Here is a 27,938-nt window from a genome sequence, read left to right as displayed (position 1 = left end):
TTAAATCACTATCAATCAATCACTACTGATCTGAATTTAGGACAGTCACCCAGGTTACGTTAGGCCTATCAAACCAGTAAAAGAGTTTATTGTAGTTGCTTTCAAAACACATAAGAGCCTCAGAATGCATTTATCATTTATCATTTTGCTAACCAGTCTCTATGAATAAATAAAAATGAATTCAGTGAGAAATCTGGAGACAACAAGAGAAAAGAAAATATAGAGTCATTTCTATTAATATCTTACGGCATATTACTTCCGAATAAATCATAATGATCATTATAAAAATAGCGATGTCTATGTTATTCTTAAATCACAATTAACCTTAGACCCTGTAATTTTCCACAGACTTAAAATCCATTTATTATCAACATAGATGATGTTACAATTTCATATTTAATATGGCATAAGATAGTACTTACTCATCTGCTGTTCTTCACAGGTTGCACCAGTACTATTAGAAGGACAGCGGCAGTGAAAGGTTCCCTGGTGAGGAACACAGGTCCCACCATTCTTACAAGGATTGTTAGCACAGGGATCAACAGCAATGGCACAATTTGGCCCTAGAATGAAAGATAAGAGTATGCTGATAACAAATGAGGTACTGTCTGTATTTTGTCCAACTTAAAGATTTCTTTCAAATCATATCTATTTCTTAGCCTTTCTATGCCACATTTACATTTTCTTGTACCTAACAAAGAATGAACTAGAGTAAAGATGTTTAATTCTAAAATGCTACCTACTTAAAATTGATCTCCAGATTATCATTTCAGGTTGACTTTTTATTTATAAAAATATAATCTAAAACAGTGCATGAATGTAGTTTTTTTTTTTTTTTTTTTTTTTTTTTTTGAGAGCAGGACATGTCAAGCCAATTTCTCCTCTAATCTCCAAGTTTTTCAGTTTGATGAACACAAGATACAAATTATAAAACACATGTAATACCAAAAAGAAGTACAGAATATTAACCATAATTAATTTATTTTATTATTAGATATAGCCAATTGAGGGAAATTTTACACTAATAATATAACAAACATGTAGGGACCCTTTTAGAGGCAGCCCTGCCCAGGGCTCTGGCCTATGAGAGTCCCAGAGCACACTGACCCAGTGTGTAACATCTGGTAAAGGGTCCCAGCTCACGGTAACAAGTGAAGACCTCAACAGCAGCAAAGGCGGAGAATATGATTCGGTACGGTGGAGCTGGCGGAGGAGGCAACCCATTCCTCTGGGAGTAGTACAGATGGAACCCACTGCCTTGTGGGATGAGGAGGGATCCTCAAAGGCTAAGGGAGTAAACTCCGAAAGAAAATCCTTGATTACGTTAGGCCTATCAAGCCAGTAGAATAGTTTATTTGTAGTTGCTTTCAAAACACACAAGTGCCTTGGAATGCATGTATCAACTAAATTAAGGTGCCAGCATGAGCAGGGATGATGGATTATGGCCTGGACAGGGTCTTGCAAAAATCCCGGAGGAGACTAACATGTATCGGGACCATCAACTTACTCAGTCTCACAGGAAAATATGAAGAACTAGTGGAGCTCATGGAAAGGAGGAAATTAATGATACTGGGGCTGAGTGAAACCAAATAGAGAGGGAAAGGAATTAAGAAATTAAGGAAACAGTATACACAGTTTTGGTAAAGAAAGAGAAAATATTATAGGAGATCTGAATGCACAGAATGGGACAGATAGAAAAGGACATGAGAACGTAATGGGACCTCAAGGATATGGTGGGGAAAAAAAAGTAGGTGAACATCTGCTTGAATTCTGTGTGAGGAATGGGTTGGTGGTGAAAAACAGTTGGTTCAAGATGAGACAGAGCCATAAGATAACATGATACAGTTGGGATGGACTACAAAAGACTGTAATCGATTATGTCATCTCAGATGAAGAAAGGAGCAGAATGGTAGATGTCAGAGTAATACCCAGAGAGAGCCTTGACAGTGACCACCGTCTATTAGTAGCGGGCCTGAGAAACTTCTATGTGCCAAAAACACAGAACAGGAAAATGCCAAAAATCTAAGTATGGGAACTCCAGAAAGCAGATCAGAGAACTGAGTATCAGAACCGGATAAACCCTGTTACCAAGAAATGAAAGGAAAAATGGAGAGACAGAATGGACCAGACTAAGGGACACATTGGTTAAGGAAGCAACTGAAGTTTGTGGAAAGACATGAAAACAAGGGAGAAGGAAACACCTTGGTGGAATGAAATAGTGAGAGCAGCAATCAGGGAAAGAAGTCTATTGCAAAAAGAAAGGGATTGGGAGAAAAATAAACCAGATCTTACTAGAGACAAGGCATAGATCAGAAACCTTGAACAAATATACCAAAACAAATTGGACGTTAAAAGAACAGTTACAGAAGAAAAGACCAAGGCATGGAAGATATTCACTCAGAAACTGGAGGAGGACAGCAGAGGCAATAAGAAACTACTGTATAGTGTTATCAGAGGTAAAAGGAAACCAATGAATACCAAAAAGGCACTTGAAGATGAAAATGGAAATCTGATTAGGTCAGAAAGTGACATGAGAGAAGTCCTGAAGAACCATTTTGACCACCTACTGAATACACCTGAACGACCTCCATAAGCAGAAACATATCAGGAAGAAGACTGAATAGACCAGTTCAAGAACCAAACACAGAACTGGAAATGAGGAAACACCCATCACCTGGACAGAAACTGATACAGCCTTAAAATCTATGCCTAAAGGCAAATCTTCAGGTGCAGATGAAGTGAATGCGGACACGATAAAGACAGCAGGCATACAGGTTATACGATGGCTGCACAGAGTACTAAATGCTGTATGGACAGACAACAAAATACCTGCAGATTGGAGCAAGGGCATTATAATTCCCCTGTTTAAGAAAGGCAGCAGACCCACCAACTACAGAGGAATTCTAGAGAAGATCACAGTATGGAAATTGAGAACCATCATTGAACTACAGTTAGAGGAGGAGCAATATGGATTCAGAAATAACAGATCAACAATGGATCAAATTTTTAGCACCCGCATGCTGATGGAAGTATTGGGAGAAAGGCAAGAACCTGGTCATTGTATACCTGGATATAGAAAAGACCTATGATAGTGTTATGACAGATAAGATCTGGAAGTGCCTGAGAAAAAATGTGCCTGAAGGACTGGCAAGGAAAATTCAGATGTTGCACAAAGACTGTACTAGCTGTGTATAAATTGGGTAAGCTCAATCATCATGGTTTGAGACCAAGAGTGGAGTTCAGCAAGTTAGTGCACTGTCCCCACTACTGTTCATCACTGTTATGGACAATATGATGAACATCAAGAAAAAGTTAGATGAACTGAATGCAGTGGCCTTAGCTGATGATGTCATGATTTGGGTGAAACAGAAGAGGAAGTACAGACCAGACTCAACTTATGAAAATCCCACTTCCAGGAATATAACTTCAACATCAGTGAGACCAAGACAGTGGTGATGGCAATCAACAGAGATGGGTGTCCAGCAAGTGTAAAACTACAAGACCACCAGCTAGAGTGTGTGGATAGTTTTCCTCACCTTGGAAGTGTAATCTCCAGTGAAAATTTGGTCAGAAAGGAAATTACAAACAGAGTGCAAAAGGGATCAGAATTCTACCAACAAGTAAGAACACTTTTATGGGATGGCATGATTCCAAAACCAGCCAAACTGATGATGTTTAACAGCTATTTCATACCAATATTGACTTATGGTATTGAAGCGTGCACCCTCACAAAAAGAGATTCATCAAGACTGCAAGCATCAGAGATGAAATTTCTTAGATCCACCATCCAGAAAACCAACATGGACAAGAAATGGGGAGGTGAGGAAAGAAGCTGGAATAAAGACATACCTTTTAGACCAAATTGGCACATCCAGACTACAGTGGTATGGGCATGTGATGAGGGTGGGTCCTACAAGAACAGCCAGAATAAATTTAGAATGACAGGTGGAGGCGAAAAGACCTGCAGGAAGACCTAAAACCCGATGGATGGACATGATCAAGGTTGATCTAGTTACCAGAGGATTGACAGTGGATGAGTTCTCCATGACAAGTTGTATATGGACAGGAAGAAGAGGAAGAGGCTCATTAACAGTACCCAGGAAACTGGAACTGTACAATGATAATGATGATGAATATAACAAATGTAAATAACAACTGGTATAAACAACAATATTAAGTATCAACAATAAATTAACAACATTAGCAATGTAACAAGAATGCTAACGATAACTGGCAAGGGTCGGTTACAGAGTTAGCAAGAAGAAAGGTCAGGGGTTGGAAAGGCGTAAGAAAATGGAAACCTGGAGAGGACTTCAAAGGAATCTTTTAATTTTGTGTTTGAAGGTTGCAAAGGGTGTGAATGTGTCAGTATTGGGTAGTGAGTTATCAAGAGTATGAAGACGATGGAGGATAGAGTATTGTTGCGCAATGTTAGGTGCAGACGGGACACAAGCTGAGTATGCCGGTTGTGTGTTGGGCAGGTGGGGACATGTATAGGGAAGTACAATATAAGAGTATTGCATTTGGTTTAGCCATTGATTATTTTTGTAGGCAACAAAGACCGGAGAACTGCAAATGGCTTCTCAGGTCAAGTATACACAGGTAGTTCAAGATGTTAGATTTAGTTGTGTTTCTTAAAACAGCATTGCGAGTCTTAACAATGAAAGTGAAAAAGTTAAAAATACTATTTACATGAGTTATGTTTGTGATCGCAGATGAGGACAAAATGAGAGACAAAAGTAAATAATTGGAAGAAAATAGAAAACAAAGTATAATTTTAAGGCGTTAATATCATTAAATTCAGTAAACCTGTAACGAACGCCAAGGCTATGCAAAGCTCAGGATTTATTGACTCGATATGAGCAGGGAAGGTCAGTTTACAGCCAATTATAACACCTAGGTCTCTTACCTGAGAAGCTGATTATGGTGTTCATTCCTTGCTTTAACAATGAAAAAGATATTGTGTTAAAATTTTCAACATTCGGAGAAAGATTCCCTTTTTTTAAACCAGTCACTACACGAACTGAGAACTGTCTGCAATTGATGACAATCATCAGGTGTAGAGAATGCCTTAGAATTTTTAGGTCATCAGTGTCAATCAATCAATAATGATCTGCATTTAGGGCAGTCACCCAGGTGGCAGATTCCCTATCTGCTGTTTTCCTAGCCTTTTCTTAAATGATTTCAATAACACTGGAAATTTATTGAACATCTCCCTTGGTAAGTTATTCCAACCCCTAACTCCCCTCTCTATAAATGAATATTTGTCCCAATTTGTCCTCTTGTATTCCAACTTTATCTTCATATTGTGATCTTTCCTACTTTTAAAGACACCACTCAAACTTATTTGTCTACTAATGTCATTCCACACCATTTCTCTGCTGACAGCTCGGAACATACCACTCATAATACCAACATAATGGTCTGTTATTGGACATTATAAATTTTCCAGCTAACTCATTCTTGGTTGCTTGCGTTTTTCCCCTGTGTGCTAAGTTGGGCTCATCAGTTGGTACTTTCTGTAGCTTACCCACCAAAATGCAAGGCTAGTGCATCAGATAAAAAAATAGATGTATGGCTTTTTAGGCAAACGCCTGAAAAGCCATACATCTAATTTTTTATCTGATTTTCATATGCTCTATTGGTGGAAAAATATCTAATTCCCTCCATGGGAACTTAGAAATTCCATTAGGCTAGTGCATACCGTGGAGGCCACTGGATAGGCTACTTGAAGCCACCAGCCGTGCCAGTGCACTATGAGAGACTTTTCCAAAATTGATGCCTGCCTGGCCATCGGTTGATACAGATGTTGATTCCCATTGCTAAATAATTGCAAGATGAGAAGGAGACAAAAAGAAAAAGTTTAATGCAGATGGTAGCAGTAGGAACACACAAGGAGTTGGACAAAGAAAGCAAGGCTGGGATTAAGAGCATCATGGCCTCTTGAATGAGCTTGAGATATGTAAGTAAAACTTACTGGGTTGGAATACTTTTCCCATGAAAACAAAAAGGACAAATGGCTCTACAGAGCCTGCTTGAGGGTCAGGATGGTAAATAGTTTATTTCTCCATGGTCTACGTGGGTGAACACAAAATAATGATAGGGGTCATGTTGTCCCTACAACTGAGTTTAATGACTGAGCACTTGCACTCCACCTCCATCCACCTCCTTCTGAGGTTAACAATGGAACAACTGAGAAAGCAGCCTAAAATAGAGTGAACTGGAAAAAGACCGTCAAGAACATGCTTGCCATAGCATCCACAGAAACAGTGGGGATGCCCTATAAGCTTAGGTCACAATTTCCCTTTGGCTCTAGAACAAATAACTGACTGCCTGTCTCTGCTAATACGTGATTAACCAAACATCTGAGATCCCAAATTACAGTGAGGCAACTATCTGTTGAAGAAGACAGCAGCAGCAGTAGTAGTAGGAGTTTTTAATTAATTTTTTACAATTGGCTTTACACAGATAGGTCGTATGGCGACGAAGGGATAGGAAGGGCCTAGGAGTGGGAAGGAAGTTGTCATGGTCTTAATTAAGGTACAGCTCCAGCATTTGCCTGGTGTGAAAATGGTAAACCACGAAAAACTATCCTCAGGGCTGCCGACAGTGGGGTTCGAACCCACTATCTCTCGGATGCAAGCTCACAGCTGCGTGCCCCTAACCGCACAGGTACCGGTAGTAGTAGTAGTAGTAGTAGTGGTGGTGGTGGTGGTGGTGGTGGTGGTGGTAGTAGTAGTAGTAATTAGAATAATTCACATACTCCCTGATAAAAGTTATTTTTCTACTAACCTGTATATCCTATGACGCAGGAACATACATATGATGAACCTGAAGGAGTGCATGTACCATGAACACAAGGATTGGACAAACAGGCACTATTTGAGGGAAGGACAGCAGTGCCAGCAATACAGCCAGTTTCACCCACTCCAGATCCAGCATACCCGGCAGGACAGATGCACTGGACGTAAGATGGACCAATGGCTGTAAAGGTAATATAAATAGCAAAAACACATCAAAAAATCAAATCAATAAGAAAACATTTCTAAATTTTCTGTACTCTTACTTTATCTGTTGATATCAGAGTCTATCTGGCCTAAACCCAATAAGAGAAATGAAACTTAATGATTTACACTTTTTCTATCTTCACTACAAGAGACTGATGTCAGCACCACACCCTGACCACTTTGTCCCAAAAAGATATCCACCGATAGAGATAAGTTTTCTTGTATCATTTTTACTAGAAACAGAAGCAGCTTGGAAGACAGGAGGAACTTCAAACTGCTACTGCTACTGAGGTCTAAAGTACAATCTTCCCAGTCGCAAGAACAAAACTGAAGAGCCCAGAGCAAGAACCAGATAGCATAAAAATATAAAAGTTTTCTGGAGACGTGAAAAAGATTAAATTTTCTAAATTTGAAAACAGTAAGGTTAATCCATGTACAATAGCTTAAGACAATAGTAACACACATATTGAAGTAGTGATTATATTTTTTGTTTTAGTTTATGGATATACCTGCTGGAGTGATCATCTTCCTCCAACAGACGATACCGCTACAGAAAATTGCAGTAACTGATATTGTTTATCAGATGTATATATGTAACATACTTCACTGCATACCAGACTTGCTGTAAGTTACTATGAAACAAATATTTTGTGTGTTATGATAAATCCACAAGTAGTAGACTTCGATGTTTTAATTTTCCTTGACCTCCTTTCATTTTGGTTGAAGAATATGATAAAAGATTTTACTTTTCTGCTTATAGAGCACTTCTCTAATCCTCAAATTATGCACAACAGCATGATTCTGTTTCCGTTTGATTTCGTTCTCCAAATGGTCACATTCTGGCATATATCTGTTCATGACATCCCAAAAGATAGGTTTTAGTGTGCAATGAAATGATGGCAAAATAAACCAATGCTAATGGACAAGACAACATGTTTTCCCCCTCTGTATCTTTTCATAGGCTTCCTTCATGGGTCAGTGGGAGAGTATGACCTCCAAATCCCAAGATCGCAGGTTCGAACCTGGCAGAGGTACTCACATTTTAGAAGGGCTGATAAAAGAATGATTCAACTTTCATGTTGACAAAACTACTTAAAATTAGTCATAGATCATCCATTGGAATCCGGTTTAATCTTCCATCTGGTAGAGTAAAACAGAATAGACACTGATGTCCATCCAGGCAGCCTACATGGCATCAAATCATGATAGCTGAGGTAATACAATTATTTCTTTTACATCAAGACAGTCAGTTCTGGGCTACGGCTACACAAGCTAACTGCCATTTTCCTTTTGTAGGTGTACACCTTCCTCTTTACATTGTAGCCAAATGTTCTTCAGTCTCAGCTTCTCTTCTGTCGCCCTTCCACCAAGATGTTGTGTGGTTTAGCATGACATGTCTCTGGATTCCCCCTTAAATCCACAACTTTCTTTCTGAAGATCGTGTCTTGACTTTCTTTGGGGTTTATGCCTCCTTCCTTTAGACCTTTGTGCATTTCTTTAAGTCAAGGGGGATGAGTTTTCCATTTTTCCTGAAGCCCATCCATCTGTCTGGGATCATTCTCTTTAGATGTTGATAAAAGGTCAGCCTCCTCTTTCTGATTGTAATGGTAATCTTCTCTATTCTCTCATACAGTACCCTATTGGATCTCAGATGGAATGTAAAACCCTCTAACAGATTTTGAGATACTTGAAAGCTTTAACCCCTTAACTGGGTACTAAATTCTCCACACGCATAACCTGCCGTGGGTACTTTTTCCCCACTTTGTGATATTTAAATATTTCCTTCATAAATGTGTACACAATTAGTTTAATCTAATACAATAGTAATTATTAATCTTCAATAATGTGACACTAACATTATGTACATTATTTACATTGTTATGAATCCAAATGTTTTACTAACATTATTTACATTGTTCTGAATCAGGATGATTAAAGGTTTTGTAGATTGTTATCTGTGTGATATAGGCGGAAACAAGGTGTTTCACACAAAGCCTTTTCACAGTCAGGACACCAGTATGATGTTTCCTTCCTCTTCCCTTGGGAACAACACAATACACCTTCGGAGAGGTTTTTTCCTCGACGCTGTGCTGGGAATATCTTCTGGGAAGCAGCGGTTGAGGAGACGAGATGGCCTTGGTACGAACGCGCTGAAGTATTCTGCGACATTGTGCAGGTCACTAAAGTCTATATTTATCTTATTTACACCCGTAAAAGCAAACCTTGGTCTTGGAGCACCATTCGCAACGAAGTGAGCCGGCTGAGTTACATTTTGAACGTCGTCCGTGTCACTTGGTTCGTCTGGAACAACTTCACTTTCACTTTCAGGATCACTTTCACTGTCCTCTTCATCAGTATGAATCCACTCATCATCATCAGATAAAGAAGAGACCTCATCATCACTCTCCGCTTCTAAAACTGTTGAAATACCCGCACAATCAAGCCGATCTACTTTGGAATCCATGCTTCGCGACATAAATGGCTGTGCGGGAACTTCGTGCAAGGCGCCAAAACAAATGCATTTCACGAAGCTGTAACAGCTTTAAAAAACAATACACAGCGTGATCTCGTGGAAAACATATCAACTAATGCGACAGATTCCATGGACACGCTGTATGCCTTCACTGTCAAGATACATACGCGATAAATTTTACGATCGACTAATGCCGTCATAACCACTGTAGAAGCCCAGCGCGAAAACGTCTAAAGGCGTCATACCCACTTAAGGGGTTAAAGTTACCCAAAACCACTATAATATATCTGAAAAAATAAAATACAGAATTAATTAAATAAAAAATGACATGTTTCTTCTACAGAAACATCCTCACATTGTATCAAATCACTTTACCATCATGCACATTTACAATGTTGTTTACATTGCATATAATTGAGAATTGGTGTTGTTATAAATAAGTTTTTTTTTTTTTTTTTTTTTGCTAGGGGCTTTACGTCGCACCGACACAGATAGGTCTTATGGCGACGATGGGATAGGAAAGGCCTAGGAGTTGGAAGGAAGCGGCCGTGGCCTTAATTAAGGTACAGCCCCAGCATTTGCCTGGTGTGTTATAAATAAGTATGAGCAAATAATGACTGTAGTAGATCTTCACTGTTACTTTAGTAACTTATCAAAAATTTTCTATAGTTATCTCAGCTGTTAATCGTCTGTTACCTTCAGTAACTGTGTTTGGATTGAAGCCAGTTTCCTTGCTTCGATCTTAGTAGCTAAGAGTAGGAGGGTGAGGGGGCTTCTGCAAGCTGTTCACAACATCATCAATTCAAAATCACTGACAAGTTTATGCAACATAAACAATATTATTCAAACATACACATGATTTAAAGTGTTTTGATAGAATCTTTGTCTAATAGTGTGTATCTCTTTTACAGGTATATTGCACTACATAGGTATAGTGTTATGTGTGTTTTTGACAGATTGGAAAGCTTTAAAGTTAAATTAACTGAGTCAACACTGAAAATTATGGCTTCTTTCTTAACAAACTTTCTTGGGTCCTAAAATTTTCCAGAGAAACTTCCTTTTTTGTCAACTGCGGAGTCATCTATTTTGGCAAGTGTCTCTGTACCACAGAGGCATTCTGCTCTGATTACTATGCAGAAGTGCCCCAGTTTTGCCTGGAAGGAGATCAGTCTGGACCTGTAATTATCATGGCACAGTTTAACTCCCCATGCCAGCAATTTAATCCCAAGCTGTTCACTTCCCAGGCAGTATTTAAATTGAAGCTCAACAGAGGTTTAGACACCATCAAGTTAAAGAATTCATAATGTTAAATCTACAAAACATAATGTACTGAAAATTTTAGGACTACTTAGCAGTGGTTTTGAGAAATATATATGTGATGACTGCAGTTCAGGTTTCTCCATAACCACCCGCATTTGCCAAAATATATAATTTGGATAAGTTCCATATTTGGTGCCTATTTATTTCAGGCATATTTATAAAATTAGCAAGAAATATTTTCATTGAAAATGTAGGCAGTCTCAAAATGTTCATGAATAATTTCCAGGAAAGTCTGAATTAAAAAAAAGATTTTTAGGGCCTATTTTTATATCCCATGTAGAATTTGCAACAAAATGTAATTATTGCAAGATGAGTTCAAACCTGTCTCTTGCCATTGTTTGGGGAAATGCAAGGGCTTCTAAAAATTCATCCCTGGTAAAATAGCTCTTCAGGGTGTGTTTTTGCATTATCTTCATAAACATTACAAGTCCCAAGAACACATAAATTTCCTCCCCTGTCACTGTCTCCCACTTCCTGGTGCGCAATCTTGGTTTCAAGGGGGCGTTAAGTTTATGTACATTCCAGGGCGCTGAGTATACATTCTACTGCATACCAATTTGTCCCTTGAACAATTATGTCAATCACTTTATTGCCAAAAGCAGCAGAAAAGCATCTAAAACAGGCTAAAAATGCTTTTTGGTACATGGCACACCTATCAGGGTGATCTTTTATGTGCTCGTGATGAAATCTACCTCTCACCACAACCAGTGAACAGTGGACGAAGTTGAAGCAGTTACTTCTTCATCTGTGCTATCTGCCACTCTGCAGTAACCTCTTGTTTTGCATTGTCACTGTCGTATCACTACCGAAAGTATTGCTTCCCAATTCATCACTTCCACTACTGTCACCTATTAAAGGAATAATCTCTGCACCCATAAGAGAATGGGACAGCCCAGTCATTCTTCTGTGACTGATTAGCTTCTATCCTGCAAAGCAAAAAATACCTGCAAAGTATTTTCTTTCGATACTTCCACTTTATAAGCAGCAAGAATTTTCAAGTTTGATATAGTTCACAAAGAATTCTAGGGATGGCAGGAAATGATGTGATACCTTCTAAATCGACTTCCTTGAAACTCAACAGAGTTTCGATGTGAGTCAAAAGCAACTTATATTGATCAATTTTGTATTAGTTCTAGTTATGAAACAGAGATGGCAGGAAAGTACACAACTTCTCGATTCATAAGGTGAAAAAATGATCCCGGAAAACAGCAATGATGCGTGTGTAATAGGCATCAGTGGCATGCACTGAACCCCATCTACCCCAGCGCTGCTGGGGTAAAGAACTTTGTATTACCATTTTCTACTTATTGCTTAGAACGCTTTTTATAATGTTTAAAAAGTGCAAACAGCTAAGCCAAGCCCAGTACAGCTGTCTCGACAATCCACTCGCACTACCGCAGTTCAGCGTCTCCAGCAAGCTAGGTTTCCTTGCCGACGCGATAGAGAGCTACCCCCCAGCAAAATTTAAGGTGTCGCTTGGGTGACGCATGCACTTGAAGCTTCCTCAAGGTGGAGCTGTGGCCCCTCTCCCAACAGCAATTTACGGCGACAGGCCAGCTAGCTTCGGTAAGGGGTGTTAGTGTTAATACTTGAGACTCGAAGTCTTCAGCACCACACACTAGAGACTGCAAGAAAAATATCAATATCTTAACAGTATAGCCACTTATACATTGTCTTGCTAATAAAAATAGAGCCAGTATATGAAATCAATTGTAATATAGAAGAATATACTTTAGTTTTGGGTTTTGGCATGAATACAGTTTTTTTTGAGCAATTCACTGATGGCACATGTAATGTGTTCCGATAGCCGCAGAAAAATATTTAGGTTGCCCAGCACGAACACAGAGTTAAGCGCGAATGGTTGCCTGTGATGGTGGTATATAGTGAATTTTTGTAGTGTTCCTCTTGGATTATAGGTGAAGGTTTCGCGAGTTCTGTGGCATTCTTTATGAATATAACGTGTGTTATACATTGTGACAAATATTTTCCTTCATTTCATGTTGATACACATGCATTCAGTATACGAGTAAAACTATAAAACTTCAACGATGGTAAAATGCCAGTTAAATTTTGCTGATTAATTTAGATTAGGCTTTTTAAGTAAAAAACAAATAGTTAGTCCCAGTGTATTTTTGTGAAAACCATGACTGTACTATCATGAAGCATCACCGGATGAAACTGTAAGTGCACTGTTTAAAATCTGCTACAGATTAAGTTATGATGGTGTTGTCACTGCCGTGAATATTAATTTGGAAGTATGTACGAGTGTGTGGTCAAAAATATTCTTGAACGTTCTTTCTCAGGTAGACCTTTCCACGAAAAAGGCAGCCTTATAAAATGGTAATGTCGACTTTAGAGAGTGTAGTGGGGCTACAATTTTTTATATTTATAGAAATTTTTTGCAGCTGGGGTGATGAATATGTTCATCATGTCGTAGGTACGACTCGTAATTGGTGTAAAACCTTCAATTATTGTGTCTAATATATTTTAATTATAGTTTATTTAATGCTAAATTATCTCTTATTAAATGTTAAATATGATTAATATATGATTCCCTGTAAATATGTAGTATAGAATTGTATAACCTCAAATATGTATGGTACTGTGTATAAGTCTAACCTCAAAATCTATAGAGTCGAAAGTGTTAGAAAATTCCATAATGTTCGTATGTTAGACTTATTGTACTATAATTTGGTATATATGAAGGGTTCTGGAAACTTACTGTAAGGTTTTATTATCCAGATACATGTAGAGACATTACGAATGTTGTAGATATTTCCATATACATTTGTAAATAGTAGAGGAAAATTCGAGTGCCCATTTGACTATCTGGTCAATCGATGTTTCGAGTGTGTTCCATTAGAGTGTTGTAAGAACTCTACCAGAAGTCGATCATTCTAGATGGTTGATCGAATAGTATATATATCGAGTTGTCAGTCAGTGAAGTCAGTTCTTAGGACAAGTGATGGACTGGGATTGACTGTTGGGCTCCGAGGTGGAGTCAGAGTATTGAACTCAAGTGAGTGAGGCGGTGAATTCAAGAGAGTGCGCGAGTTATGTTGTTGATATCTGTACTGGTCAGAATTGACTTCAGAGTACTCCGCTACTGAGTGTTGTATATAGTGTCATTTGCGACTGTCTATAATTGTGTGTTATGACATACAGTGTAAATAAAGTAATTTATATAAGGAAGTGAATGTGTTCGCGTGTGATATTTATTTACATAAAATAAAATCACATCGCAGAACGATAATCACACGCCACTGATAGGTATTCTAAGTTCTGCCTGCACCAGCCGTTCATGATGCATCAAACCAGCTGAGAGAATTTAGTCCACTGTACGTACAATGAACATCAAAACGGCTTGCGCGGCTAAAGACCATTTCCATCCTCCTTGCTCTTTCCCTAGCAATTTCTTTTCATTGCCATTGGGATATAGGATCTCAGCCAGGTACTTATATTTCTTAGTCTTCCGGATACTTCCATATACTGTTTCACTCTTGTTTATAGGGTCCATCCTAGCTGAGTCCATGTACATTTTTTGAAATGAGATCCTCAGACCAGTCTTAAGCAGGTTTATCTTGTAGAATTTCTATTTGTTTCACTGCTGTTGGGAAAATGTCTGCAAGGATCACTACATCAACAAAGGACAGGTAATCAAATGTTATACTTGTGTTTTGCAGCCTACTCATACTCGGGTTTGGATATCACCAACGGAATCACTAATAAACAATATGATAAATAATAATAATAATAATAATAATAATAATAATAATAATAATAATAATTATATTATATATAAATATATATCATCATCATCTTCCTTCCAAGTATTGGGCCATGTGACCCGTTACGGTCTTGCATTTTACTTTTTGCAAGACTTGAAAGCAATCAAATGTCCTTCCGACGGGTTGCTAGCCTGAAGGAAGTATAAATATATATATTTATATATTATTATTATTATTATTATTATTATTATTATTATTATTATTATTATTATTATTATTATTCTTTCTTCGTTTCGGCCTGCTGTGGACCGTTTGCATCCTTGAGCTTTAATTCTTCCCCAGTACTCACGCATTCTCATTCTGTGAGCCTCCTTCCTTTCATCAGTCCACTTCTTGCCTGTTTTCAACTTTGGCCTTTCTTGGAACCTCTTGTATCCCTGGAGCTTTTTCTGGAGAGGAGCACTTTTCTGGATGTCTTCGAGTGTGATTCCTATTTCTTGAAGGTCTTTTTCAACTTCGATAAACCAGGGTCCCTTGGTTTTCTTGTTAAGAAAGTAGGAAAAGATCCTATTGGTTTGTCTCTGTGTGCTCATGCGTGCTATATGGCCATAAAAATTAATCCTCCTTTTCCGAATCGTGTCCGTGATCCTCTCCATATGTTGGTACAGATCGCTGTTGTGTCGTCTCCTGTACTCACCTTTTTCTTTGATTGGTCCAAGAATCTTTCTCAGGATTTTTCTTTCTTTAGCTTCTAGCTTCTCCATCAGACCTTTTCTGTTCATTGCAAGGCATTCTGCTGCGTACAGTGCTTCCGGGCGTACAACCGAACAATAATGCCTAAGCTTGGCGTTGATGGACACTGATCTTTTGTTGTAGACATTCCTAGACAGCTGATATGCCGCCTCCATCTTGTTGATTCTGCACATGATTATTATTATTATTATTATTATTATTATTATTATTATTATTATTATTATTATTATTATTATTATTATTATTATTATTATTATTATAATTTGACACATTTTTGTCATGAAAGGAAATCGTACTCATTCACGACCCTGATGATGATGACAGCGTATGATCTCCAGAGAGGCCTGGTGCAGATCTTTTGAGTTGACACTCATACACAACGTGCATATTTGTGTGGATGAAACCCCGCCTAGGATGAAATCTGATGTTGAAGATGGCACAAAAATGCAGTCCCCAAGCCAGGAGAATTGACTAATGAAGGTTTAAATCAGCGACATTGCCAAGAATTGAAACCAGTACCCCATCGACCACAGGCCGGAATGTTAACCAGTTAGCTGAACCAAAAGACTGATTACTTTAAAGTAAAACTCATCTACCACAATTACAGAAACCATTATTCTTCCATGCTCTGTCTCAGTCATAGAAAATTTGGAGCTGCACAGCCCTCCAGAGTTGAGCAGTGAATTACAGCTGCTGCAAGAACCAGACTACTCTGGGAACTGACCACAGTCATACACCAGCAGAAACAGTGAAACAAACTCAAGCTGCTCCTTTCCATTACTACTAAGCACCAAATCAGTGGGGCAGTCTGGTGATGGTACTGACAGATAGAGCATTTTGACAGCTTATAGCAGAAAAATGAAAGTGATCAAGATGAAATGGAAAATAAGTACTGTACTTTTAGTTGTAGCACCTAACATGAGAAGGACTAATAAATATTGAAATAATTTGAATAATATTACATTACAATATAAGATATTACTATAGGGAAGCTATAAATATTACAAGGCAGCTACAGCTTGTCTGGCCCTGCGGAGTAGGTTGGCAACACGTCCGCCTGTCACCCAGCGGCCTCAGGTTCAATTCCCGGCTGGGTCAGGGGTTTTAAATTGTAATTGATTAATATCCCTGGCCTGGGGCCTGGGTGTTTGTGTCATCCTTAATGTTCCTTGCCTCACATTCAACACTCTACACTTCCGCAATTCCACATACATGCAGGTTCCTCTTAAATGGTGAAAGATCTCCATAGGTCGATGCCACAAACAAATAACAAAAAACAAAAAAAACAGCCTATGAATTTCCTGTCTGGAAATCAGAATTGGTAAGGTATTAACGACAGGCTAAAAGTTTCTAATATTTTCCACATTTTCTATTTTAATTCCAAAATCCTCATTTCAGAAAGGAATTACTGATTATTTTCTTTAGGATATGTTTATAGTACAACAATTCAATGCCTTACATGCTTAAGCTACACTCTCATCCACTATCACTCATTGATTATGTTTGTGTCAGTTGTTACACCATACATATCAATACTGGCACAGTATATGTTTTGTCATGAATACAATAAAATCTGAAAAAAAAGTTTTTGATAGGTTAAAAATAATGTGTGCCATAAGCAATCCAATCTGTTACATCTTATAAACTGGCTGAAAATGAAAACCTACAACCTGTTTTCCAGTTATTGACCGGGTCAGGGATGTAATGAATGAAACATATATAGACTATTATTACAATGGGGTCGCCACTCCCAAGGTGATTTATTAATGAGTGACAAATGCTATGAAATGATAATGGAGTGTGTTGCTGGAATGAAAGATGACAGGGAAAACAAGAGTACCCAGAGAAAAACCTGTCCCGCCTCCGCTTTGTCCAGCACAAATCTCACATGGAGTCACCGGGATTTGAACCACGGTATCCAGCGGTGAGAGGCCGACGCGCTCCCATCTGAGCCACGGAGGCTTATAAACTGGCTATTTCTTGTAAATGATTAGGTCCTTGTCACCTTTGTCCAAGGTTCAACGGTGGTTGATCAACATTTTGCGGCCAATGATCTAGCTGTTAGGCCCCTTTAAACAACAAACATCATCATCAACAACATTTGAGGGTGTTAAAATGCAAATAAATTGTTGTTAGATTTACTATTGTATTCATTTTAGAGCAAATGTTTTGTAACTGAACAGCATGACACAAGAACCAGACAGCTCTTCTTAGTTCATTCGCAGTTAGAAATAAACTGAACACTGAAAAGCATGGCAAACTATAATAAAGTTGTATGTAAGTTGGTGCAAAGGATACATGTAGTTACAAAGTGGAAACCGGGATTATATAATCAGTAGAAAATGTTGCAGATGTTTTTAATAAATAAACTAGGTAAAAGAAGAAAACTGTAGAGATATACCTTGATTCTCCACACATCGAGCCAAGTGATGGCAGCCACCATTGTTGATTTGACAGACACCACGGTAAGTACAAGTAATACCATCCCCTTGATATCCAGGAGGGCACAGACCACACTTACGTGAGCCCTGGGAACAAATTTTCTTGAGTTAGAATTCTACAAGCCGAGGGGCCAATAAAGTGGGAAATACTAAGGTTTAATGCCGACAAAGTGAAAAATGATATTCTACACACAAATGGATCAAATTTCCCAGAGTTATAAGCAAACATATAATACAAAGATTTGGCTACATGCATTGGTGTCTCTAAAACAAGTTCAATATATATATTTTTTTATCCAATATATGTCCTATTTTACCCAACACAATCATTGAAGAGCACTTACAACAACAGGGTATCAAACCAATGTCATCTATATCCAGCCTAAAGGCTGGAATTAATATTCTGGGATTCACACACATTCTTAGCTTCCGCCAACAACTATATGTTAACATGACAATTTTAATGAACTACCGAATGCACTGCAAATATGTTTTGAAGGAACCAGTTATTGGATCTACACTTTCTCAGACGTTCCCACCTGTTTTATTTGCAAAGGAGGCCACCTGGCTCGAGTATGTCCCTCACTACCTGAGACTCTAGAAGAACAGAACCAGCCACCTAATCAACACTGTTTCCTCCAATGAGGACACCTCCAACCCAGCAAACGCAACTATGAATCCTCAGCCAACTACTGACCCTCAGCAAATTATTGAACATTCTAGTGACACATCATCTTTCTCTAGAAACCCCCCTCAACACAACGTCTCCTTGAACTTGGACACTTCAGTCTCAATATATGAAGCAAATAAAGAATCACTCATAACTAAACCTCAAGCAATAAAACGATCCTTGCTTTCAAGTGACTCTTCAAATAACACTTCCAAGGCTGATAATAATTCCTTCCTAGATAATTCTTCTCGGGAGATGATAAAACGGATGATGAATTTTCTGTTCTAGGTTCACATAAAACCCAAGATATTAAACAGCCTAAGAAGAAACTAATGGCATTAAATCCCCTCAGTCTTGAAGAACAACTTCTTCCTGTTAAGGAAGTAATAGAAACTAATCCCTCACATTTTATTCTTACTGTAATTTCATACAACTTAAAAGTTTATTTGAAAATACTAAAGGAACATCAGCAACAAATTCTTACCTATTGCATTATCTGATACTTCCCATGTTGAAGATCTCATCAAGACCCTGCATAAACTACATCCCTACTATCAAGACAAAAAAATTAAATACCAGAGTACCAGACTTGTAAAGAAACTACTCACTGCCATAAACATAGAAAGCAGTAGGTCTGCCCCAGATCAGACAATCCCAACAACTGATAAGGATCAAATCTAGTAAATACATCTCTTGACATGCGAGAGGTCGCACCCGCGGCAATTTGCCACACTTTAAAAAAAATTCTGTTAATAATTTTGTTGCTAGCCACTGTAGGGCTTAGGGCGCTCGTTTCATCCCTCCCCTCCCTCTCTCCCGCCCGACGTTGATTATCGTCAGTGTATTGCCTGGTGCATTCCGGAGTATTTTAAGTTTTCTTTCACTCTCGCATCTGCTGCGGCAAATTGCCTTCGAGAGACCCCTCGTGTAGTGTATTCTTACATGACTGCATTTCCCAGAAAGTTTCTTAAGTAAAGTTCATGAGGTTTTATGGTGGCTTTCAGTGCAGTGTGGTGCTGAATTTTTATCTTGAATTGTGACCAAATCATTCATTGAAATGTACAAATGCAAACGGTGAGGCAATTTGCTCACGCGCAACCTCTCGCGTTCTTTAAAAACTCACATCATTTTACCAGATTTTGCAAAAACATTTAATTAATTTTTTTACATTGAGAAAATATTGTTACTGGGTAATTATGTTAGTACTAGTTGAAAGGCAGTTAAACAGGGTACATATTTATATTTTTATCAGAGCAAAAGGAAAATAGCAGCTCATTAGAATATTACGCGTGAGCAAAAAATATTATCTGAAACGTGTGAAAGTTTGCCCAGACACACTCCTACATACATTGATGGCTCTAAAACCGAATATGGTAGCGGCTGTGCTGTTGTCCAACCAGATCACACAATGAAGTATGCACTACCAGGTACATGCTCCATACTCACATGTGAACTGTATGCTATCCTAAAAGCTGTGGAATCCATAAAGAGTTCCCGCCAAAACATTTTTTAATCCTTAGCGATTCTTTATCAACAGTAAAGCTCATTCAAAATGCATCATCCTCAAATATACTAGTCCAAGACATGCTGCAGACTTACAATACTGTGAAAAATAAAGGGCAGCAAGTTACCATAATATGGATTCCCTCACATATGGGCATAAAAGGCAATGAACAAGCTGACATATCAGCTAAAGAAGCAACTCTTCTTCCTGTACATGATCCAAACTTTCTGATTCCCCACACAGATGTAGCTCCTTTTCTTACTACAAAGATCTGAAAACAATGGTTAACTGACTGGACACAGAAACAACCCGCAAGACTCTATGATATCAGGCATGGATCTACAAATAAATTTGATGTTTCATTCCTCCAGCGTCGAGAACAAGTGCTCATTACTAGAATACGTATAGGCTATAACAAATTGACTCATGCACATATCTTCTCTAAGAAACCTCCACCAATATGTGACACCTGTCAAAAAAGAAAAACTGTTGACCACGTTTTACTGGAATGCCATCTATACGACCAACAAAGACAATTGTGTAACTTAAACCAGAATAATAGTGTATGTGACATCTTGAACAATGATACTCAGTGTAAAATCATCATTAAGTTTTTTAGACCAACAACTCTATTCAGTGACATGTAATCGCTATCTGATCAATATGTACTATTGTTATATTTGCAATTGTAACTCTATGTAATCAATGCAATTATTCCTTTATGTACAAATATGAATGTCACGATATGACTTTCTAAGTTAAAGCGACAATAAAGAAACTTAAATATATATATGTATTTTGTCAAAAATGAATAAATCATCATTTCACAACAGTTGAACAACCCTCTCACCTCAAGGAATGGGATGATGTTGAGCGTAGCAATTATTTGTTTTATTTAGTGCAAAAAGGTATCCTTAATGTAATACTGAGATACGAGCCTCAGAATTTGAAATACAGTCCTATCTTAGTACTGTTCATTAAGTGATTTTGGTAAAAATTGTCTGGCTCCATGCTGGCCTTTGGTCACAGGGGTCCCAGGTTTGATTCCCAGCAGGGTCAGGAATTTTAATCATAATTAGTTAATTTTGCTGGCACAGGAGCTGGGTGTATGTGTCGTCTTCATCATCATTTCATCCTCATCACGACGCACAGGTCGCCTACGACCGTCAAATCAAAAGACCTCTATCTGGCGAGCCGAACTTGTTCTCGGACACTCCCGGCACTAAAAGCAATATGCCATTTCTTTCTTTCTTCTTGTAAAAACTATAGGAAAATGCCATCTAGTCTTGCCATTATAAATTGTCATAGATCTACTTTGGACACAGTACAAATTTTAGCCTGCATGTGAAGTGTAAAAAAAGAGCTAAGTAAGAAAATGAAAGGCACCACAGTCTGCAGAGTTCTGCAATTCTTTCATCACTTGTTTATCCTGAGCCAAGCAAACCAAGCAATGCATAAAACCTGTGGCCACACACGTTACATATGTTGGAGGGTGGAGGATGTACTTGGACCTGGCCTTGTTTCTATCTTTGAGGGATGTCTACTTCCTGTCTTCAACATATACATCCAAATTGCATAACAGCATCTCTGGTAGTTGTGTGCCAACAAGAACAATCTTCTGCAAGATCATGCCAATCACTCAAGTTTGTCTGTGCTCATGATCTTCAGCTGATCTTTATATCACTTCAGAGGGGCACCACAAGATCATCTGTCAGATCAATCATCATGACGTGGAAAAAGAATGGCCAACAATCCAAACTAGAAAAGCAACTCCAAAAAAAATGTAGAGAACAACAGCAACCTCTCTACTTAGTGTTTTATGATCTGGAAAAGACCTGACTGTCCCGAGGCCTGCTAAGTGGGCCATGTTGAGAGGCTTTGGTTGCCCTAAACACTTGTTGGCCTGGTTTGAACACTCCAGGATGGTATATCTGGTCAGGTTCTCCATCAGAAAAACATCTACGATGCTTTTTCTATCGCACACAGACTGAAACAAAGGTGTGTATTTGCCCCAGTGCTCCTTGCTCTGTACGAGGCTGCTATGCTTTGTGATTCAACAAGTATCAACATCTCTGGCATTGATTTAAGGTATCGTCTTGACGGCAGTCTCTTCAACTTGACCAGATTTTGTTCACATCGCTTTACTCATGTAACTTGAATAATTGAACTATAGTATGCTGATGATATTGCATCACCTGTCTTACCCCTAATGACCTGCTGCAGTCAGTAGTTTCAAGAGTACATATGATCATTTTGGCCTCACTAACAAAGCACAAAAAACCAAGATCCTTGCCCAACCTGCCCCAGGGACTAGCCTTGGTGAGTTAAATGCTTCTGTCTCAGGCGTCATTCACTTCTCGTACCTTGGGAGCATCTTGTCTAAATGTTGCACTTCAGAAGAGTATGTAGAAAACAGATTCGATGCTGCTCATCTGGCATTTAGTCAGCTATCCAACTGGGTTTTCAGGAATAAAGATCTAACAGTTCATACTAAACTTATGGTGTATAAAGCAGTCATCATCACATCATTACTCTATGGATGTGAAACCTGGACCCTGTACCACCATGACATCAAGAAACTTGAACATTTTCATTAACAGAAACTTTTTTCAATCTTAAATATCAAACAGGAGAACCATATCTCCAATCTAGCAGTTCTTGAGAAAGCATACTGGTACATGAACAGTGAAGAAGCCTCTATCATTGGCCATTGGGTTTAGTGTACCGGGCATGTGTGCCGTATGAGCTACACCATGTTTCCTCACCAATTCCTTTATGGTTAACTTTCCTTAGGCACAAGACTCCACAGTGTCCCTTTGAGGCATTACGAAGACCAGTTTAAACAAACCATTAAGGTCACAAACATCAATCCTCAAACCTGGGACATACTTGCCAGGAATCACTCACTTTGGTACCAAACCACCTCCACTGCTGTTAAACTGTTTGAAAAAGAGCATCACAGGTATGTAAAGCTTAAAAGACAGTTATGTATACTCCGGCAAATGCAGCCTCATCCTCCCCATCCATTAAGTTCAATCTGTATGGATGCATGTTTCACGGTAGAATTGGCTTGTTCAGAAATCAAAAGTATACACACAAACAGCACTGAGTGCTTATGGATTGTAAGCAGGAGAATTTGTGCACTTGGTAATCAGTAGCACCTGACAATTTTTAGTGAAAATGCAGAAATTGTTTTAATATTGCTTTGGGAGAAAGGAGCAACCTAACAGGCAAGCAGCCAATGGGACAATGGAAACATGTTGCAATGAGTTACATACAGTATCAGGAGAAAAGCAACATGTCATTTACAATGCCAGCCCTGCAGTGTAGGGGTAGTGTGCCTTCCTCTTACCCAGAGGCCCCAGGTTCGATTCCCAGTCAGGTCAGAGATTTTTGCCTGGATCTGAGGGCTGGTCCGAGGTCCACTCAGCCTATGTGATTACAATTGAGGAGCTATCTGACAGTGAGATGGCGTCCCTGGTCTAGAAAGCCAAGACTAGCTGATGAACAATTTACATGGGACCTCTTAATTTGCAGGCCTTCAGGATGAGCAGCGGTTGCTTGGCAGGCCAAGCCCCTTCTGGGCTGTTGTGTCATGGGGTTTGGAGGTTCCTTGTCTTATAAGGCATTTTACAATAAACTGAAATTATTTTCTCATGGGTCATTAGTATAATAATTCTGATCAAGACAACTCTAGACTATAAGCACAATTCAGTCTGCTATTGAATTACATAACTCATTAAACACAATAAGCAAGTTGACCTAGCTGTCCCTCAAGTGATGTGTTTAGTTTCATATAAGCAAGATCACTGAATTTCTGGAAGAGAGAGGTGGGGTGTCAATCTCAATCATGCATGCTACAAAGTCGCAGAACCAAAGAAAGAAACCAAGAAGAATATACCTGTGTGTTGATGCACTGAACTGTTGGGTTCATACTACACCCTCCATTGTTCACCTGGCACTCATCAATATCTGCACAGTAGTAGCCATTTCCTGTGTACCCTGTGGGAAAATATATAAGTACTTTAGGAAATAATCTCTTTATCATGATGATCTGAAATATAACTGCATATGCAGAGACAGAGAGAGAGAGAGAGAGAGAGAGCTGCTTCTTGTTTTCTTTTTTTTTTCTTCTTCTTTCTTCCTTTATTAATTTATTTATTTTATTGATGGTTGTTATTTCATGTGATTGAGAAAAATACTGATGAAAATAAAAATCACATTGCAAAGCCTGCAGATAAATTAACCTTTCATTTATATTATAAACTATCTGTTGTACCCTGCACTGTTGGGTTAGATATAGCACAACTGCAGCAGTGATGTCACCAGCGGGATTAACATGGAAACAGGGTGGACTAGGGAGTGGTGGAAAGAGTACAGGGAGCTGGAAATCAAGTAAGGATGACATTATTTTGGAATCACAAACCAACATTTTTTATTAAACTATTTAAACACAATCATAAAATACACAAATTAGTGTATCCTGTTTAAATTAGTGTTAAACAGTAAAAGTCTATTCCAATGCATATACCTTTGATAATTACAAATCAGGTAACAAGCCTGCCAGTAGAACACCTGTACTGTACATGTGTATGATGGCTTTTCTGTTTCCATGAAATTATTTTTCATAATTATAAAAATTTTATTTGCCAATACACTCAGGTATCTATTTTTGGGAACAAGATAGCCTTTCAAGCATATTTCAAGGCACCTGGAGATATCAGAAATCTTCTAATAATAATGAACTGTATTTTAAAAGGATACAACGGTTGTTCTTTGCATCCCTTGATAGTAAATGGAAGGATACCTTCTAGCTATAGGAAAAATATCATAGATGTTTTCCTGATGGAGAACCTGACCAGATATACCATCCTGGTGTGTTCAAACCAGGCCAACAAGTGTTTAGGGCAACCAAAGCATCTCAACATTGCCCACATAGCAGGCCTCAGGACAGAGTCATAGGTCTTTTCCAGATCATAAAAACACTAAGTAGAGAGGTTGCTGTTGTTCTCTACATTTTTCTTGGAGTTGCTTTACTAGTTTGAATAATTGCTGGCCATTCTTTCTCCACATCATGATGACTGATCTGACAGATGATCTCGTGGCACCCCTCTGAAGTGATATAAAGATCAGCTGAAGATCATGAGGAGCACAGACAGACTTGAGTGATTGGCATGATCTTGCAGAAGATTGCATCGTTTACTGATATCCTCCCATGCCATCTCTCCACTGACAGCTCGAAACATACCCTTTAGTCGAGCAGCTCGTCTCCTTTCTCCCAAGTCTCCCCAGCCCAAACTTTGCAACATTTTTGTAACGCTACTCTTTTGTTGGAAATCGCCTAGAACAAATCGAGCTGCTTTTCTTTGGATTTTTTCCAGTTCCTAAATCAAGTAATCCTGGTGAGGGTCCCATACATGGAACCATACTCTCGTTGGGGTCTCACCAGAGACAAATATGCTCTCTCCTTTATATCCTTACTACAACCCCTAAATACCCTCATAACAATGTGCAGAGATCTGTACCCTTTATTTACAATCATATTTATGTGATTACCCCAATGAAGATCTTTCCTTATATTAATACCTAGGTATTTACAATGATCCCCAAAGGGAACTTTCACCCCATCAACGCAGTAATTAAAACTGAGAGGACTTTCCCTATTTGTGAAACTCACAACCTGACTTTTATCCCCGTTCATCATCATACTATTGCCTACTGTCCATCTCACAACATTATGGAGGTCATTTTGCAGGTGCTCAATACCTATGTAATTTCATTGGTAAACAGCTGTTAAAAAAAAGAAACAAATAAATGTAATGTACCACAGACTCTATACTCAGATAAGTGCTATAAGAAAGTGCATAATTTATGGAATAATTCTGAGGAAACCAAGAAACAACTTCCTGCCCTGTTGATTGTTTAACATACATACCTTGTGGACAACCCCCACAGTAGAAAGAGCCTGGAACATTTATGCAAGCCACAGGTGGATCACGAGAACATGAAGGATGGTTACTGGCACATTCATCTACATCCTGAGTGCATGCCTGGGTAACAGGATCCTTAGTCCATCCCTGTGTAAAACATATCGGAAGTTAATAAATACTTCCTAAACAGAATAGAACTTAAAAATGTATGGAGCTAGTCCTGTATAGCTTATTGTTCAAATGATGATTATATAGATATCTATATAGATAAAACAAAGAGTTTTGTCTGTACATTGCTCAGAATTTGAAAATAATGGTATTTCTGTATCGGGCATGTCCACAGTAACAAGGAAATGCACTTTTTACTTTTCTGTAATAATTTCTGTCTGTATGTATGTAAACGCATCACAAGAAAACGGCTGAAGAGAATTTAACGAAAATTGGTATATAAAGTTGGGGGATGAGCCTCTACAATCTAGACTATAAATCACTTTATTCACACTGAGTGAAATGGTAGTTTAGGGGAAGGCCTAAAATTGAATTCTCAAATATTTATATTATTAGCGGTCCTACAGTATCGACAAATACCGCATAACTAAAGTTATATAGAATTAAATTTCCAATCATTCATGTCTTATTCATTTTTACCATACAGTCTATGGTAACACAGATATTCGTGAATTTGTATCTTTGTTGGTGAATCTATATCAATGCCAAGCCACGAGAAAATGGGTTAACAGAATTTAATGAAAATTGGTATATAGAGTCGGGAAATAAGAAACTACAGTCTAAGCTATAAAAAATGTTATTCACCCTGGATGAAATCGTAGTTTAGAGGAAGGCGCTGACAATTTAATTTTTAAATACCTACGTTATTGGTCCTATCGAAAAGTACTACATAACAAAAGTTATAGAGAGTACAATGTACGATCATTTATGTTTTATTCAGTTTCACCATACCGACTATGATAAGAGTGCTATTTCAGAGTTGGAAGAAAACTAAATGAGAAGGCCTACAATATCAAAAGCACATACTGGTAATATTGATCAACAATAACATTACATTGACCATTGTTTGTTGTTGTGATGTTCTTTGTCTCTTATGCTGCCACTCAACTCTGATAAGATGGGACTACTGCTGCGTACTGAGTACAACAGCCTGACTGAATACTGGCAGGAAATAGCTGGGGAGTTAGAAAACTTTCTTCTTTAGCATGCCATTCCTTTGGTTCATACATGTTCTGATACTGCTGGTACGTGACACACTGGTTCATCATAGTACTCCAGCTATTCGATCCCTACTCTGACGCACTGTTTTGAATGAGCTTAAGGTACAAGCTCACATAGTAGTAGTATGACCTGGTCTAGAATTACAATTCGGGCCTATTCCAAATTATAGCACCACAATTCACTAAATACGGTAACTCAAAATTCAACCCTGAAAAGAGCTGTTTCCTAAGTAAAGCTTCTTCCTCTTCACTTTCATTAAATTAGCGGTGAAGAGGAGGTTTCTTTTCTGGCTTGGAGGAAAAATTTGCCTCAAAGTCAGATTTTTCCGCAGCCAGTGTACCGTAGTGAATTGAGATTTTCCGACGCATCGGGTACTCCTAGAAAACAGATTTGTAAAAGGGCACAGTTTTTACCCTGGGACTCTCCACTATTCGACCCCCCACCCCCCGGCCGAAAAAAAGACGAAGAGTGTTGACGGATCACGGCTGTCTGCGGCTTGGTCATTCTAGCTCTGAACTTTGGGATGTTAGATCGGCAGCGTAGTACTGTTGGTTAAAAGTGAGAAAATGTGTGGTTTTTCATTTGATGGAGTATTTCATATGAAAGCATTGATTTTAATCGCACCATTCCTACTGACGTCATTGTGATGACCTTTGTTCATTTCAGTTGGGAAAACCACTAAGACAGCCTTTCTGAGGATGCAAAAAGGCAGGTGGAGAGTGAGTGCCTGCCATTATAATGAAAACTCCCCAACCTGATTGTGACTGAAGGTAGGCAACCCACTCTTCATATGAGAAAAGACGTTTGGTGACTTCCCAGTTGCGTTTCTAGGGTAACGTTAAGAGCTATGCAATTTAATACAATATTGCTCACAAGGTGTAC

General features: G+C 38.5%; 1 protein-coding gene across 1 annotated transcript in view; it reads right to left on the bottom strand.

Annotated features, from left to right (window-relative positions):
- The window catches only part of Cubn (Cubilin), an 882,604-nt gene that overhangs the window by 773,837 nt on the left and 80,829 nt on the right, over window positions 1-27,938 (bottom strand). The window contains exons 6-10 of the mRNA XM_068225286.1: window positions 25,832-25,973; window positions 23,798-23,898; window positions 17,683-17,809; window positions 6,793-6,984; window positions 423-563 (exon numbers count right to left, since the gene is read on the bottom strand). Coding sequence (XP_068081387.1) covers window positions 423-563; window positions 6,793-6,984; window positions 17,683-17,809; window positions 23,798-23,898; window positions 25,832-25,973 — 703 coding nt within the window. The remainder of the gene's footprint in view (window positions 1-422; window positions 564-6,792; window positions 6,985-17,682; window positions 17,810-23,797; window positions 23,899-25,831; window positions 25,974-27,938) is intronic.

This window comes from Anabrus simplex, chromosome 1 (genome assembly GCF_040414725.1).
Source record: "Anabrus simplex isolate iqAnaSimp1 chromosome 1, ASM4041472v1, whole genome shotgun sequence".
NCBI classification, from domain to species: Eukaryota; Metazoa; Arthropoda; class Insecta; order Orthoptera; family Tettigoniidae; genus Anabrus; species Anabrus simplex.
This window is presented reverse-complemented; position numbering and strand designations above follow the sequence as displayed.